General features: G+C 54.6%; 1 protein-coding gene across 1 annotated transcript in view; it reads left to right on the top strand.

The window, feature by feature from the left end:
- Positions 1–1,118: 1,118 nt before the first annotated feature.
- DSCAML1 (DS cell adhesion molecule like 1) overlaps positions 1,119–17,616 on the top strand; it is a gene marked incomplete at its 3' end in the record, with an annotated part of 341,904 nt that continues 325,406 nt past the window's right edge. The window contains exons 1-2 of the mRNA XM_082626503.1: positions 1,119–1,228; positions 17,170–17,487. Coding sequence (XP_082482629.1) covers positions 1,183–1,228; positions 17,170–17,487 — 364 coding nt within the window. The 5' untranslated portion in view covers positions 1,119–1,182. The remainder of the gene's footprint in view (positions 1,229–17,169; positions 17,488–17,616) is intronic.

Below are 17,616 nucleotides of genomic sequence, written 5' to 3'. Positions count from 1 at the left end.
CCAGGAGCTGGGGACTAGGGAGTTATTGTTTAATGGGTACAGAGTTTCTGTTTGGATGATGAAAAGTTCTGGAAATGGATAGTGGTGATGGTTGCACAGCACTGAGAATGTACTAAATGCCGCTGAAGAGTACACTTAAATGCAGTTAAAATGGTAAATTTTATGTCATGTATATTTTAACATATTTTAAAGAGCAAATGCCTTGGGCCCCCACGCCTAACCTGCTGCCTGGCACACAGCAGGTGCTCAACATTCATTTTGTAACTGAGAAGATACCTCACTCCAGCCCTATTCAATTCTATGACGACTTTATGCAGATTGACATAAGGAATAAACCAATTTCTGCTTAGTGACAAAGCTGTGGGGTAGGGGGGGACATAAGGATGAAGGACGAAGATACACGAGATACAGCTGACATTAAACTATTTATTGAAAATAATGTCTGAGTAATCACAGTGTGCCCAGTGTGAGGAAAATTCCCGCAGAGTGGTGGGGTGGCGGGCTTCAGCGGGGCTTCCCACGAGGCAGGCTTGCACAGGCAACTGGGGCTTGGAAGGGCAGGCAGCTTTCAGCTTGGAGGTGGGGAGTAACCCGGGCCGGCACCAAAGGGTCTCAGTCTGGCTTTTACTCCCAGCATCCGTGCTCCCCCATCCCAGGGGGTAAACTGAGTCGGAAAGAGGAAGGCTGCCTTGGCCCCAGGTGACTGGGCCAGGAAACACGGGGCTCCCTTGGCCCGAGCAGGGAGGTCTCTTGGCACATGTATGACACACGCCTGTGTGCGACCGCAGGCTCGGAGCCGGTGGGTGGCGGGGACCCCTCGCCTCTCAGACGGCGAACCCTGGTCCAGGCCGTAAGGTCCGGGCCCCCGCCCCTGTGCCTGGGCTTGTGGGGCTGGGGGCCGTGTGGGCTCGGGGCTCGCGCGGCGCTCCCCGGCCGGGGTGCCGCGTCGGGGGGGCGGGGGGGGCGGGGAGAGCGGCGCCTAGCCCAGCCCCGCGGATGACAGGAGCCAGGGAGCCGAGGAGGGAGGAGCCGCCGCCGCCGCCGCCGCCGAGCGCTGGGCTGAGGAGCAGAGAGAGCGGGGCGCGGAGTGCGGGCGGCTGGGAGCGCGCTGAGCGGGGGAGAGGCGCTGCCGCACGGCCGGCCACAGGACCACCTCCCCGGAGAATAGGGCCTCTTTATGGCATGTGGCTGGTAACTTTCCTCCTGCTCCTGGACTCTTTACACAAAGGTGAGACCCGCGCGGGCGGCAGGGCGGCGGAGGCGGCGGGGACGCGGTGCGCGAGGCTGGCGGAGAGGCGGAGTGCCCGGCGGGCTCCAGGTGCCCGGGGCGGGGGGTGGGGTGGGGGACGGACCCCGGCGCGGGGCTCCGGATGGGGCGCAGCGGGGGAGGGGCAGGCACCCGGGGAGCGGCCAGGTAAGAGTCCGCCCTGGACCGCCCCGCCAGCCACCCGCGCCTGCCTTTTTGGGGCGCGCCCGGCGGGGAGGTGGTGAGACAGCCCCTCATCTCCCCGCTCGTTGCCGGGCCGCCGTTCTGCCCGGACCCCTCCCCCAGCCCCTTGCCCGCTGCCTGCGGCTGGGTGGCGCTGGGACCCCGGGGTGCCCTCCGAGTCGAGGGTTCCTTAGGCCGTGACTGTTCACCTGGGAGTCCTGGTGGAACCGGGCCGCGGCTTACTCCCTCTCTGCCACCGCGCGCCCCTCCGCCGCCCCGGACCCCCTGCACGGCACCGCACCGCACCGCTCTTATCCGCGCCCTGGCTGGATGCAGGGCGGGGAGAGCCGGGGGTCCCGAGACCTGGGGTCCCTATAATAGCAAGTTTGTTCTCCAAACCTAGAGGTCGCCTTCGTCCAGCCCCACCTCACGCCCTGCCCCGGGCGCTAGCCCCGGCTTGGCTGCGCCGCCTGGCCACTTCGGGCAGCGCGCCCCAAGGTGCGAGAGTCTGCGCTCCGGCTCCTGGTCAGCGGACATGGGGACGAGTCTTGGGTTGGGGGGGGGGCGCGTGTCGCTTTCCCCGGAGAGAAGGCGTTGCTAAGGGTGGGTCCAGGTGTCCGGCATGTCCAGACCTGCTGCTGGAGCGCTGCGCACCTGATTCTCGAGGTAGCCGGGATTGGGGGTTGGAAGCAGTCATTTCCAACCAGAGGCACCTGGGCACCGAGTCGGGATCAGGCAGTCCCCGGCTGTCGGGCTTCCAGGCGGTCGCAGAGGACGTGCCCCCGGGCGCACAGATGGCGGGAGATGAGGCGGCCGAACTCGGCGCCCTTGCGCTGAGAAGCACACACGCTCTTACGAGCTCAGCTTTACCTGTGCAGCCCTCTAACTTTTCTCCTTCGCGCCCTGGGGGACGGCCTCAACCCCCTTTGCCCAGGCGGCTGACCTGGCCCAGCTGCAACTCTTGACCCCTAGGCGATGGGGGAAGGGCAATCCAGCAGAGGGTTGGCGCTCCCGGACGGGTCCGGTCCTTCCTTGCCGACGCCCCAGGGGTCTGGAGTCTGCAACCTGCCGGAGCTGACTGCAGTATCTTGTGGCTTTGGGAGAGGAGGGTGACCCTATTTTATTTGTAAGTACCGCCCGGTCAAAGCCAGACTGAAGGCTAAGATGCCGCTGAGATGCGGGGCGAGGGCTGGCCCCTGAATCGTGGACAAAGTAGTTGAGTTTCTCTGACCCAGCGGGGTCCACGGGGTGACACACCAAGGCTGGTCTAGGTTGATTAACCCCTTGACCCCGCACAGCACCCTCTAATACCCCGTTCGCGGAGCAAGAAGCCTGCCTCCTGTTCCCCCGGGCCCCCCACCCGCAGTCCCCCTCTCCCCAGGCTCTTCCTGCTTCCCTCCGCCCCGCAGGCTGGCTCGGCTCGCAGCTTTAATTACATTAATATTAAAAATACATAAGGTGAGGAGCGGCAGCTTTCTCTCTGGCTAGTTCCCTCTCCACCCGCCACCCCTTTCCATTTTGTCGGGCGAGGAAGCACAAGCTGGAGCTGCTGGCACACTCTTGCCCAGCTTTGTCCACACACACCTCCCACCCCCTTTCTGGAGACCTCTTCCAGAGCAGCCCATTCCCCAGGAGTCGAGGCCCCCTAGCAAATACCTCATGGACTCTCCCCTCCCCCTTCCAGAAGCCGGCCATTAATAAATGAAGCCCAAGCTATTTGATAGGGAAGGGGCAGGTGGGGATGGGGGTGGAGAAAGGCCCAGAAGGCGGCAGGACGGCCCGAGGGGCAAAATCCTCTCCAACAGGAGAAGCAAGTAGCTCTGGCCTTGGGCCTGTGGGAGGCTGGAGGTGCCAGGTGAGGCGGCACCTAAGTGGCCTTTGGGTCTGCAGAGCTCCCGCGCCCCTGCCATTCAGAGGCTCCAGCATCTGCGCTGGGCGCCAGGGCGACTTGCCAGACAGGCCTTTCTTTTCCTTCGTGCCTTAATTGGGTCTTAGGTGCCAGGCTGGTCCCCGGGGCCTGTTCTGCTCGGGGTGGCGTGGTGGTGGCAGAGGCGGCTGGGGGAAGATGTTGATGTGGTGAGAGCGGCGAAGATGGGGTTTGGTGTATTTTTCTCTCCCGTTGCCAGTCACCCCCGCGCCACCAAGGAAAATGTAAATGTGAGTGTTCGAGCCTGTTACAGAAAACAATATCCTCTTGCGATAATTTGTACGTCCATCTGTGAGGAGGGGGAGGAGGCAGAGAGAGAGGGAGGAGAAAACAAGATGAGATGGAGCGTCCTCTGGATGGAATTAAGCAGTTATTGAATGTGTTTTAAGCGTCTGTTATTTCCATTCCTCTCGAAATACGTTTTTTTGATGAAGCCTGAGCTCAGACTGATTCCCCAGAACTAAACTGGGAAGGTGTTTTAATAATCGGTTGTCGAGTCTTCAATAACTGCCTTATTATTGCCAAAACAAATCCAGGTTCGGGCAGCCAGATGAACCCCAGCGAGGCTCTCTCCGTTGTTACATCCAGCGTGCCAGCATCTGTGTTGCCTGCATTTGCATTTTTACTGTGTAAAAGAGCAAGCTTCCCCGGCACTAAAATTCCTGTTTTCTAAAAGCCAAAATAATGGGGTGCATTGATTTTTTCATTTCCCCCCCAACCTCTCGGATGGGGACTCATGGTTCTTCTCTCTAGAGAAGACCAAATTAAAAGCCTTCGACAAGCCATTAAGAAAATCTCTAACACTCTGTTCAGAGTCTAATTAAAAGGGGGGTGGGCACTCAGGGAATGTGTTTTTAAAATCTCGAAATGGCAAACACAACTTAGTGGAAGGAGGTGAAAGACCAGTGAACATTGGGGAGAGGGTGGGTAGGCAGAGAGGCCCTGGGTGCTAGGATAACTTGGGGGAGAATGGGATTGCCTTGATGCCCGACAAACCTTTCAGATGCTTCGTATTTCTGGGCATCAAAGTCAGCTGCCTTGAATATATTTCTGCAGCAGACTAGGGAGCTCAGTTAGAAACAAAAAGCAAGTAAGCAGTTGACCCAAAGGCAGCGCTTAAGTTGAGCAGATCCCAGTAGACTGGCTGAATAGGCTCATTTTTCTCAGATTGAGGAATCGAGAGAAGGTGGGCAAGCAAATGGCAGGGGTGGAGAGTGGGGTTGGCCCAGCGATGCTTGCGCCGCCCCCCCACGGCCAGACACAGGGTGATTGTCTGCACAGGGCACCTCATGGGCTGTTGGCTTTTGTCAGAGGGGTGCAGACCTCCAGTCCCCCTTACCTTCTCCGGGTCTTCAGGAATTCCACCCTTGTGACTTGCTTGGTCCCCTGCTCAGCTTGGTGAAGGACGATTTTATTTGTGGCTGAGTTGAAGGGAGGGTGGATGTTCAGAGAGCTTTTTTGGGGGGTACAGGCACCAAGCTGGGAGATTCTTCCCTCCCACGTGATCTTGGAGGAGGTGTTTCTTGGGGGCATTGGAAGCAGTCAAGAGGAAACGCCCCCAGCTTCCGAAGTGCTTTCTCAGCCCCTAGCTCAGTAGATTCTAACCAGCACCCAGGTGCATGAATGTGGTGAGCCACAGGCAGCAGACATGACAGGGTGCCAGGAACCCAAAGGCAGGCCCTGGATTTGCATATAATTTGCATACCGGTTTGCATGCTCACCTAGCCAGGCCAAGAGCCTCCTCACCCTCTGTGAGTAGCAGCATCTTGATCTCAGCCTCAGTTGCAGCCAGGCAGTGGCTTTTGCTTCTGTGGAATGGGGGTGGGGCAAGAGTGGGGAGAAGGAAGATGTTTTGGGTAGTGCTTCTCTCTTGCCTCTGAGTTTTAGGCCTACAGGCGCTCAGCACTGAGTTTTTCTTCTGGCAAGGCAGCCCCCGAGCTTGCAACTGGGGTGGAATGGGTGACCAGTGGCAGAGACACCCGAAGGCGGACCAAACTTTGGGTGTGGGTTGTCCCTCTTGTACTGCAGGAAGAAGAGAGGGGCACACCTGCTATGGGGATCCAGGGCCAACATTTGCCTTCTGGTGAGTGCACCCCCAGAATGGAGGAGGCTTAGGGCTGTGGTCAGTGGGTGGAGAAGCAGCAGCTGATGGGAAGAGGGTATCAAGTGAGGCAAAATGCTCTTTCACCCTGCTGGTTTGTCAGTGTCCAGCTTGGGAGGGGGTTGTGGCCTCTGAGGGGAAGAGCCCCCAGCTGCTGCTTCTACCATTGTTAAGGCGCCTTCTGTCACATGCTGTGGTTGGGGGCGCGGTGAAAGGCAGGCACTGTGGTCAGAAGGATGGGTGTATAAAGAGTTGGGGGTAATGCTTGAAGAGCTCACAGTTCAGGGCAGCTGGAGTGCTCCTTCCCAGAGAGCCAGCTGGGGTGCCCACAGTCGGGGGGGTGTCTTCGGGAATGATTCTGTCTGCATTTCCGGGGCCCTGGGCAAATCCCACCCTGGCAGGTGCAGCTCCAAGGCCTCCCAGAGTGTTTTTCTGCACATTTAATGATCTGGGAGAGCCCTGGTCCACCAGAGCCCACAGAGGTTTCTGAAGGAGGTGGGGTGGAGCCCTAAGGTGTTGGGTAGAGCCTCAGGGGATGGCTGGAGGGAGAGAAGGAGAGGGCCAGTGGGCAGAGCTTCAAGCCTCCCTCCCCCAGTTCTTCCAACCAGAGCATTTTCTGTACTAGAATTGCGAAGAAAAATAAAAAAGATTGCAATTCGATGGTGCAGTGGATATTCTGAGTCAAGCCAAACCCTTCATTCGCATCCTGGCTCTGCACTTAGTAGGTGACCTTGGACCACTCTGAACCTCACTTTCTCCAGCTATGAAATGGGATTAAAGGAGATAATACATATGAAGTACCTAGAATATAACTCGTTTTCCATAAACCTTAGACCTCTTCTTTTTTCTGCACCACTCCCAGCTTCACCCCCCTCCCCCCCCAAAGTAGAGCATCCGCTTCTGTCCCAAATGGTTGTACTAATGAGCCACAGTTTTGGCCAAGCCAACTGACTTAGACTTTGTAGCAGTAAGAAAGGCTGAATGGTGGCCAGGGCAGGGGACATCACAGCTTCCTTCTGTCACCTATCAGCTGGGTAGCCTGCAGGACCCATCCTCAGCCAGATAGCTGAGGCCATGCAGCCACCTGGGTGTCCCTGGGGGGGGGAGCATCCAGCACATTCCCTTTCCCCAGCCACAGCTGGTGGCAGTTGTAGAAAAGGTGAGGGCACAGGTTGGCTCCAGATTTGGATTTGAGGGTGAGACAAAGGCCAGTCTCATACCTACCAAAGGAAGGCTGGGGTTGGTTGATAAATCTCTACCATGACTGGACACAGTAAGAACTAGCCTGATTTAATGCCATAAACCTATGTACGTGGGCTGCACAGGGTGAGCCCCCATACCTTGTAGCTGGATGGATTTCTGTCTTTCCCTGCTAGGATGAACTTTGCTGTTTTTCAGGTAGTTTCATGTATAGAGAACACCCTTGACAGCCCGTGACCTTGGGGATCCCTGGACCACTCCTCCCTCCATAACCCAGTCAGCCATATGACCCAGGGAAGCAGCATATGACACAGAGGTCAGGTGCTGCTAATGGCAGGTTGTGGCCTGTGGGTCCTGTGAGTGGCGGGGTGCGGGGCTGTGGCACAACAGCCTGTGTGCCCTGTTTAACAGCTGTTTGTCCTGTGCTGCTTTAGCATGAATAGCATTAGCCTTGGGCACCACCCCTGCCATCCAGCTGCTATCCCCTCATCCATTCAGCCACCCCCTGCCCCACTTCCCCATGCCCTTGCTCTACACGCTGCTTGCACTGACAGTTTCCAAGGTCACCATCTTCATTTAGAACAGTTATTCAAAGGCAAGTTGCATCTCCATTAAACTCCGTGTGTGTGTGTGTGTGTGTGAAGCATTGTCCATAGACCTAGAAAACAAAGCTCAGCTGTCTGATATAGGCACGTTACCTAATAGTTCATGTGCCTCTATTTCCCAATCTGTAAAATGGGCAAAATAACCCCTGTCCTGGCTGTCCCCCAGAGCGATTGCTATTGCATATGCACAAAAAGGGAGAAGGCCATACAATGGTATAGCGTGTGACAATGCTTTGTAAACTGAAGAGGGCAACATATAAACACACACATGTAAAACCACAGCAAATCAGTTTTAGCCTTATAAATGCTCTGCTGAAATGTGAGGTATAATTACTGTCATCTCATGATACAGGAACAACGAAGGTCTCACAGCTGTGTGTGGCTGTCTCCCCCTCCCTGGGCCTCACACATATGGAGAATTTTCCTAGCCTTTGCTTTTCATCAACATGGGGAACAGCTGATGAGACAAAGCCAGGCTGCCAACCGTCTTCATGGAGTAGACTTGGCAGATTCCCTGTGGCCCCAGTGCCTGGGGGCAGTGGGAGGAGCTTACCTCTGCTCCCTTCCCAGGTCCTCAGATGTGAGTTTAGCCCATAATCCTCTGGACACGCCCCTGAGGGTGTTCCCCCTGCTGGGACTCCACAGTTTTTTTGTGGGAAGGGGAGTAGGCACAGGGTCCCACCTTGGGTCACCTTGTTTGAGGTCACAGCGATTACTGGAATCCAGGCCCTGAGAGCCCAGCTGACTCAGGGTCATGGACACCCTGTATCTAGGGTGGCCTCCCAGAGCCATGGGGGAGAAGGTGGGTGGGGGACCTGCTCTGGGGGTGTGACAGCCATGGGTCAAAATCTTCCAGGTTGGAAGGCACCTTCAGGGACATGGAATCCGTCCCCTAATCAGCTGTCTGATCCCCTCTGCACTGTCCCACCAGTGTTGTTCTTCCTCTGCTCCAGCTCTTCCAGCCACTGGAAACTCCTTCCTTTCAAGGAGGCCATGCCTGGCCAGCCAGCTCTGACTATTACAGCTCCCAGCCTTACAGTCAGCCACTGTCTTGGTCCTGGACCTTCTGCTCACTGGCTCTGCTCCTACCTTTTAGGCCACAGAAATCCAGGTGAAACCCTCTTCTACCTGACAATACTTTGACTACTTGTAGACAGATGAACTGCCCACCTGAGCCCTCTCCTCTGGGCAGCCAGCAGCCCTGGTCCCTCTAATGCTCCCTCCTGTGACATCATTTCCTTTCTCCATGATGCCCTCCGTGCCTGGGTTGCTGGGATCTGAAAGTGGAGCGGCCAGCATTGCAAGAGCGGTGGAGACGGGGGTCTGGTTCTGGCCAGGACACTGGCCAGCTGTGCACCTGGGGCACATGACTCTCCAGGACTCACTCTCCCCATCTGTAAATGGAGGAGATTGAACAAAATAATCTCTTAAGTCTCTCCAGTGTGAAGAGTCTAAATCTAGGAATCTCTGGGGACAACTGTGCTGTCTGAGCCGACTCCCAGGAAAGACCTTTCTGGCCATAAGGGGCGTTCCTTTGACAGGCCCTGTCTAGAAGGGGCTGGAAGATTAAAGAGTCTGTTTGACTGTCAGCTGTTGCTCATAACTTCTCCTGAAGCTGATGGTGAGGGGCCTTGTAGGTTGAAGGATGACTGATCTTTACTGGATCTCAGAGGTTTCTGGTTGCTGGTTACAGGAACTATGTTTGTGCTAAGAATCTTAAGAAAAAAGAAAAAAAAAACCTGTTTCTGATGGACAGAGGTGACCACTTGGGCACTGGAGCAGTGCTTCTCATTGGGGTGGTACTGTTCCCTTAGGGCTGTTTGGAAACTGAGGGGATGCTTTTTGGTTATTTTAGTCACTAGAGTAAGGAGGATATAGTGGAGGGCAGGGAGCGATGATAAGGGATGAAATGTCTGATGCCTGGGGCAGTCCCAAAGAATTCAGAACTGTCATTCCCCAAGTGGCTCTCCTTCATCAGAAACCCGCCTTATAGGACGATCACATCTTGGAGACATCCTGAGAATAGAAGGTGGTGCTCCCGTTGAGAAACACAGCCAGAGGAAGGGAGGCTGGGGTTTGAAATGCTGCTCTGTCAGCCCTGGCTGTGCCACCTAGGAAATTACTTGATCCCTTGAAGATCCTGTTTTCTTATCTGTAAAATGGGATCTTGGGCAGTAGCTACATTAGAGGGCGCTCATAAGGATTAAATGCACTGTAATGCAAGGAAAAGGCTTCTCACAGCGCCTGGCACACAATTGGTGCTGAAAAGAAATGGTGGCCCTGATGAAGGTGAGGATGGAGGTAAAGCAAGCGTGCCAGGTTTGGGGACAGAAGGTCTGGGACTTGGTCCCAGCTGCACAACAAGTTCTGGTTGCCTGTAAATGCTCAGATGCTGTCTGGGGAGACTGGCCCTTCCCCTCCTCAGAATCTAGACTCCGATTGCCTCCAAGGTGTGAACACACCATAACGGGGTTTTCTGATGGAGGGGCCAGACCCCGTCTCCCTGGTCCTCACCTGGGTTTTGTTTTTTTTATTTTTTTTTTGCTGTACGCGGGCCTCTCACTGCTGTGGCCTCTCCCGTTGCGGAGCACAGGCTCCGGACACACAGGCTCCGCGGCCATGGCTCGCGGACCCAGCCGCTCCGTGGCATGTGGGATCTTCCGGGATCGGGGCACGAACCCGTGTCCCCTGCATCGGCAGGCGGACTCTCAACCACTGCGCCACCAGGGAAGCCCTCTCACCTGGGTTTTGGATGGACATGGTGGTTGACCTGAGACCCCACTGGCTGATCCTCTCTGGACCCGGTGTTTCCAACTATGGAATAAGAACAGAGTGAAGACAAATACTACATCTCTTTTATGAAAACCTGTGTGTGGAGATGCAGCGGAGTAATCAACCTTGCAAATGAATCTAAGGAACCTCACATGTGCATTAAAACAACCAGCGCTTTGTGTGCGTCCCGGGAGCCGTGTAGCTGTGGCAGTGTTCTGTATATTGATCACGCCGTTATCATTTCATTAACCCGATCGCCAAATTAAGTTACTTAATGAGGTGCTGAGGTTCTGTTAAGCAAGCCCACGAGAATGGTCTGTGGCTGGGAGAGTGGTTTGAAGTCCAGTATGGCAAATCTTTTTCCTATGGAGCATTACTCTGAGTGTAGACGGAGGACCGCCTGCCTCAGAAATAGAGTTCCCTGGCCCTGTGACAGACTCAGTGAATCTGGTATCTGAGGATGTGCATGTTTAACAAGCTCTCCAGGTGGCTCTTATGCATAGAAATGTTTGAGAACTACTGTCTGAAGGTATCATCATCATCACCATCATTGGTGAGAGGTATTTGTTGTGGGATATACTTCCTGCCTACCTGCTATCATGACAATATTTATAACAACGGCAGTGAATACTTAGGTGGTTACCTCTACCACTTACACGTACCGGAAACTGTCATACATATTAACTCATCCAATCTAACAACGCTTGAAGTAGATATAGTCACCCCCATTTTATAGATGAGGAAACCGAGGTGTAGAGAGGCGAGGTAATCTTGCCTGCAGTTACCCTGCTTGTAAGGGGCAGAGCAAGGATTCAAACCTGGGGAGCCTGGCACCAGAGTCTGGGCGTTTAACCACTGTGCTAAGTGCCTAGTGCTGTGCTAGGCCCAGGGAACAGAGTGGTGACCGAGACGGGGAGCTCATAGGCCTGCAGGGGAGCCCTGCCTGTTCCTCCTCCCCGCTGCTACCATCCAGCCACACTCCCGTGCCCAGGGCTGGATACCCCTTGCAGGCTCTTGCCCATCTCTCGGGCGGGTGCAGGTGGCAGGGACTCCAGCACTGGCAGATGCTCCTGGATGAAAGATCCAGTGAATGAAACTAAATATTGTAAAGGAAGAGAAGAAGTGACTCATCTCTCCCTGTGGAGGTGGTGAGGCGTTAACACTTCAGTCCCCTCAGGTTGTCATTTACGATGACTGGAGATGATGACATGGGGATAATTCAAAGTGCACCTGGGTGGAAGCCTCAGTTGGCCAGACACCTCCATCCCAACCCAGGCAGGTGGGGTGGGGGGCCCCTGGGTGTCGACTGCGTGGGTGTTGAGTTTCCTTCGCCAAACTAATCCCGATGGCCAGACAGCGCAGGGCAGACGGACGAGTTGATGCGATGGATATTTAGGTTTCAGGGGTGACCCTGGGGCAGCCCAAATGCCTGGGGGCGATTTCTGGTTTAAAAATATTGCTGTGCTATTTCTACGCTTCTAATCTCCCAGCCATTTGGAGGCTGTTTTATGAAACACGGCATCAGGGTGGTGCTCAGTGTTACCCGGCGGAGAAGATTAAATGGGCTTAAGTCTGGGCGTCTGTCACATCACAACCAAGCTCATAACTTCCATTTTCTATTAAAAATCCATTTCCCCTTTGACCAGAAGAAGCTTTGCTGTTGATCTGATCTCTCTCTCTTTATTTATGAAGTGTTTCTCCGTCCTCTCCTTCTCTCTGTAAATCTGCCTGCTTCTGTCTGCAGAGGGAAGAACGAGCTGGGGGGATGGCTGAGATTTAGGGAAAAGTCGGGAGAGTCAGAGTTTCCTGTCCAAAGATTTGCTTTCCAAATTTGGACTGGCTTCCAGAGAAGAAATGAAAGAAAATCCTCATAAGGTCCCAAACTTTGAACTCTTCAGCGTTGTGTTGGAAAAAACTCGGGCTTGGGAGCCAGGCAGACTTCGACTGAATGTTGGCCTGGTGGCCTCCTTGGCTGTACGATCTTGGAAAATCTCCCCCCATGAGCCTCTTTGTCCTCACCTGTAAGATGAGACTCACAGAGCCCCCCTCGTACCTCTGCGTGAGGATTATGTGAGGAAATGCCCTTGTAGCACACAGTAGGCGCTCAATCAGTGAGTCTCCTTTCTTTTGAGAACTCTGTACCATCAGCCAGGCCACTAAGCCTCCAGGGGAGTAGGTGTACAGCCAAAATGAAATTAGGGAAAGGGCCATAAACCCTTCTGCAAACTCTGCCCTGGGTGGTGGGTTAACCCTCTTCTGCCCCCATCTCCTTTGCAAGCTCCTGGATGGTGGGGGCCGTTTTCCCTGGCCTTTGATGCTTTCCACCACACCTGGGGTCCTGCTGAGCATGTGGCTTGTGCTGAGTAAAAATCTCCTGAAGGAACAAGTCTTTCCTGGCCTCGGGTCAGGAAGGACCTGGGAGAGGAGAGCATTCAAGGGTGCAGGAGTCACCCTCGGGTGCGGGACTGCAGTGGGGGGCTGGGCCCTGGCCACCCTTTGCAGTAACTTTCGCCTCCCTGGTCCCCTCGGGGAACCACTGGGATGCGAATAACAATCCCATCCCTCCTAGTCCTGCATCCTCATTATGGGGAACCAAGTACTTTCACATCCTGTTTTACCTGCTCAGCAGCCCTGGGGGACAGGTAAGGTGGTACAGTCCCCCCTTTTGTGAATGAGGACATTGAGCCTCAGAAAGGCTAAGTGGGTTGCCTGAGGTCACACAGCAGGTCAGGAATGAGCCCCAGGAGGGAAGGTAGCACTGTCAGACTTGTCCTGGGTCTCTGACTATTGTCCCATGCTTCTGTGCTCCTCAGAGCTGGCTGAGGCTTTGTCACTGCTCTGAAGATTCAAACAGTCTGAGGAGGGAAAGCTGCCACCATTGAAGCCTCTCCAGACTCCGTGAGGTGGGGGTGAGGCCCCCAGACCCCTGCTACTCCCCCTGCCGTGGCTGGTGACTGATCGTACCCATTGCTACTGCAGCCACTCACTGGTGCCCTGTGCCAACCTTCATCTTAGCACATGGCAGAGATTTCAGGGGATTAGTGCCTCAGTTTCCCCTTTATAGATTTGCTTATTCCTTTCTCTTGGCAGGTGGGGTGAGGCTGAATTAATATTTATTTAAAGGCTTCTGCATTCCAGGCTGACAGGTGCCTTGTGATGGTAAAATATGAGCCCAAAGTAAGTGCAAAATGCTATTGTTTTACACCTGAGGGTGATGTTTCATAATGGCAATGCACTGTCAGAGCTATAAGCTGAAATGAATGGTTTGTCTAATCCTCCCCAGCTCCCCCAGACCCAGAAGACAGCAGCTCACATACCAGGGTGGGAGAAATATGAGGCTACTCACCTTTTGCTATAAATCCGCTGTTTCTTCAGCCCTGACAGGTGGCTGGACAATCCCAGTCAATTCATCAATTACATCTACCCATTTGTAGTTGCTGAGAACCCCGTGTCCTTGGCTCTGGCAGGATCGGAGGCCCAGAGAGCAGGAAGGCTGTTGCTATTGTGGCTGACAGTCCTTCCTGGGGCCCGGAGCCGAGAGAAGCCTGGTCCCCGGGGGTTGTCTCTGCAGGGAGGGTGGGATGGATTTCCAGACAGGAGAGAAGACCAGGAATGTGTATTGACTGTGGGTTTGGGATGGAAGAAACGATGGGGAGGGATACCCAGCCTGGAAAACCAGGTTTTGTGGTTTGATTCCTTTTGTCTTCGGTATGGTTCATACAGAAGGGCAGTTTCGCCCCCAGGCTCTGAAGGCGGCAAAGTTGGGTTCTGGCCCAGCTCTAATACTTTCACTCTGGGTTACTTTGGGTAAATTAGTTAACTTTTCAGAGCCTTGATTTCCTTATCTGTACAATGGGATGATAATAATAGCATCCCCTAGAGAATCATGAGATTAAGTGAGAGGACACCTGTAACAGGTCTAGCACCCAGCCTGGCCTGTAGTTGGTGAACTCCATGGTGGCTAGCAGTAGTTTTTTTTTTTTTTAACATCTTTATTGGAGTGTAACTGCTTTACAATGGTGTGTTAGTTTCTGCTTTATAACAAAGTGAATCAGCTATACGTATACATACGTCCCCATATCCCCTGGCTAGTAGTATTGCTGCTGGTCTTATCATCACTGAGGGCTACTTCATACTGATCCTTAAATATTTTCTTATGCTGCCCCTTGAATCACAAATTCCTGAGTTTTTCTCTGTCAGGGATCTTTCTCAGCTTCCTAAGTCCATTTGTCAGGCATAATGTCTACATTATGCCTCTTTCTGTTCCTTGATGGATTTTGGCTTCCAAAAGCCATAAAACCGCCACGGTGAGGGTGTCTGATTAACTAGGTTGTCTCAGGAAGTACCCAGAACCCCAGAGTGATGTTCCTGCGCCCACAGGCTAAGCATTGTCTGAAATGTTGAGTCCAACATGGGCCCCCTCCCAGGGGGTGTGCGTGCACAGGCATGTGGATATATTAATCCTGTTCTTGGCCAGCTGAAAAGGGAAGTTGGAGGCCAGGTGGTGTTTGAGGGAGATATAAGCCCCCTCTTTATTACTGCAGTGGTTACAATCATCTAAGGGTTAAGAAATCAGACTCCGGGCTCAGATTGCCTGAGTCTGAGTCCCAGAGCCCTCACTTACTGGTCATGTGGTCTTGGGAAAGTCTCTTTGATCTCTCAGTGCGTTAGTTTCCTCATCTGTGAACTGGAATAAGAATAATACCTCCTGGGCTTCCCTGGTGGCGCAGTGGTTGAGAGTCCGCCTGCCGATGCAGGGGACACGGGTTCGTGCCCCGGTCCGGGAGGATCCCACATGCTGCGGAGCGGCTGGGCCCGTGAGCCATGGCCGCTGAGCCTGCGCGTCCGGAGCCTGTGCTCCACAACGGGAGAGGCCACAACAGTGAGAGGCCCGCGTACGGCAAAAAAATAAAAAAAGAATAATACCTCCCTCACAGGGTTGTTGGGAGGACTAAAAGTCACACGAGTAAAGTGCTTACAACAGTGCCTGGCATGTAGAAGATGCTTAACGAATAATTGTTGACTGAATGTCAATAAAGAAGTCTTTCAGAAGGCAAGCAGGCTCCTGGGAACCTGGGGAGTGCGGATCCGAAGAGAAACTTCCTAAGCCTCAGTTTGCTTACTTGCAGAATGGCATGATTTCATGACCTTGGGGAATACTCTAGTCCCTGTGAGTTGGGCAGGCTTCCAAGGGTCCCCACTGGGGTCCCCTCTTCCACGAGCAGACTTCTCTACCACCAGCACCGACACTGTCACCGGGGAGGCAGCGTGAGGACGTGGATGGGAAAGCTATGCTGCCCACTGTGCCCCGGCACCCCCCTCCGCCCCCTGCAGCCGCTATGGGCACGCAGTGCCGGGTAGGGAGGGCAAATGCATTTGCAGCTAAGAGGATGCCCCTGACACCCCAGCAAGGAGCCCATGGATGTGTTTTCCAGCGCTGCTGCTAATGGCTTCATCACAGCTTTTTATGAGATGATGTGAATTGCTCTGACCAATGAGGCTTAATGGCCTTCCTCAATGAGCTGCCCGGTACATTCTCCCTGGAGGCTCGGCTCAGAGTTAAGCCGAGAATATTAATATGGTCGGATGCAGGCCCTTCCCCTCCCCATAAAGTTGTGGAAATTGAGGTCAAGTTGGGTCCCCTGCAATGTTCTTTAAACAAGCGGCAGAGTGGTTTGTTTGCTCCTTGATCTTCCTGGTGGAGAGGGAGTGGCTTCCAGCTGGAGACCTGGGACCAGGCCCCCTCTTCCTGGGTTTGCTTCCACTTGTTCAGAGGTGGCCCTTCTTAAGGGGGCAGGCTCCTTGGTAGGGAGGGAAGGCCCTGATTCCACCATTCGGGGCTGCTTCCCACCAGGGCAGGCAAGACCGAGGCCCTGGGCTGGGATGAGAGTTGCAGACAGCTGTCCTCCTTGTCAGGCGGCCTTGATGTCGTCAGGTAGCTGCAGTCGTGAGCATGTTCGCCCGTGTGACTGAGTGTTGCAGTGGCAACATGTCAGAGATGCACGGGGTCCTTGCAGCCTCGTGTATCCTCCCTCCATTTTACAAGTGAAGGAGCAGAGAGTCAGAGAGGGGAAGGGAATTCCATGGTTGGTCAGTGTCAGGGATGGTTTTAGACTTGAGGGGGTGGGTGTCTCTAGTCCCCAAGCTTGGACTGGTCTACCCACGGTGCGGCCAGTCCTCATCCCATCCTCTGGGGCAACACATTTTCCAAATCGACCTCCAGAGGGGAAGAAGGCTCTGCAGTCTCTTCTCGTCCAGGCCAGCATCCCCGCTTCGTGTAGCCCTTCCTCGTAGAACACGGTCTCTGACCTTTTTTTTTTTTTGCTGTACGCGGGCCTCTCACTGCTGTGGCTTCTCCCGTTGCGGAGCACAGGCTCCGGACGCGCAGGCCCAGCGGCCATGGCTCGCGGGCCCAGCCGCTCTGCGGCATGTAGGATCCTCCCGGACCGGGGCACGAACCCGTGTCCCCTGCATCGGCAGGCGGACTCTCAAGCACTGCGCCACCAGGGAAGCCCGGTCTCTGACCTTTTACCTTTTGGCTGTGGTGTGATAGAAAGTGTGCTAAGATCCTCTTTAGAGCGGTGGGTTCAGATTTCACTCCTGTAGCTTATTAGCTGTGTCATCTCAGGCAAATCACATAACTTGCTCAGCCTCCAAAAGGGAACGATAAAAGAAGAGGCGGTACTGTCTCCTCTCAGCGTTGTACAGATGAACCAAGGGACCGGGTGTGAACCTACCTCCCTGAGTATAATAGGTACTCAATAAATACCCGTTGTCTAAGCAATTTCAGTGTCTCTCCTAAAGTGTTGATGGGCGGCTGGGGTGCGGGGACGTGGATTATGGCTTGGGACCCTTCACCATAGCAGAGTGGTGGCCGCCTCTGTCCGTGAACTTGCTTGGCATGGAGGACGAGACGTTTCAATTTTTGCCATCCCTGTGCTAGGCTGGAAGCTTCTGCAGGGTGGGAACTGTCTCTTACTCACCGTCGCCAGTGCCTGGTGTACAGTCAGCGCTCAATAGTGCTGTTGAACGACTGGCGCTTGAACATTTTATGAATGAGCGTGGGTGTTGCAGCCTCCCGGGCCTACGAGGGTATCATTAGCAGGCGCTAACCAGCCTCTCCCCTCCCCTGCAGCCCGCCCTGAAGATGTCGGCACCAGCCTCTACTTTGTAAATGACTCCTTGCAGCAGGTGACCTTCTCCAGCTCCGTGGGGGTGGTGGTGCCCTGCCCGGCCGCGGGCTCCCCCAGTGCGGCCCTTCGATGGTACCTGGCCACGGGGGACGACATCTACGACGTGCCGCACATCCGGCACGTCCACGCCAACGGGACGCTGCAGCTCTACCCCGTCTCCCCCTCCGCCTTCAATAGCTTTATCCACGACAATGACTACTTCTGCACCGCGGAGAATGCTGCCGGCAAGATCCGGAGTCCCAACATCCGCGTCAAAGCAGGTAAAGGACCAGACACGGGCTCCCCTACAGGGCGGGAATGGGGAGCCGGCAGCGCCTGTCGTTTTGAGGATGTGTGTGTAACATGGAAGAAGGCAAGGCAGCCCATCAAGGAAAATGATGCTGTTCTTT

Source organism: Mesoplodon mirus (genome assembly GCF_964341445.2).
Source record: "Mesoplodon mirus genome assembly, chromosome: 7".
NCBI classification, from domain to species: Eukaryota; Metazoa; Chordata; class Mammalia; order Artiodactyla; family Ziphiidae; genus Mesoplodon; species Mesoplodon mirus.
This window is presented reverse-complemented; position numbering and strand designations above follow the sequence as displayed.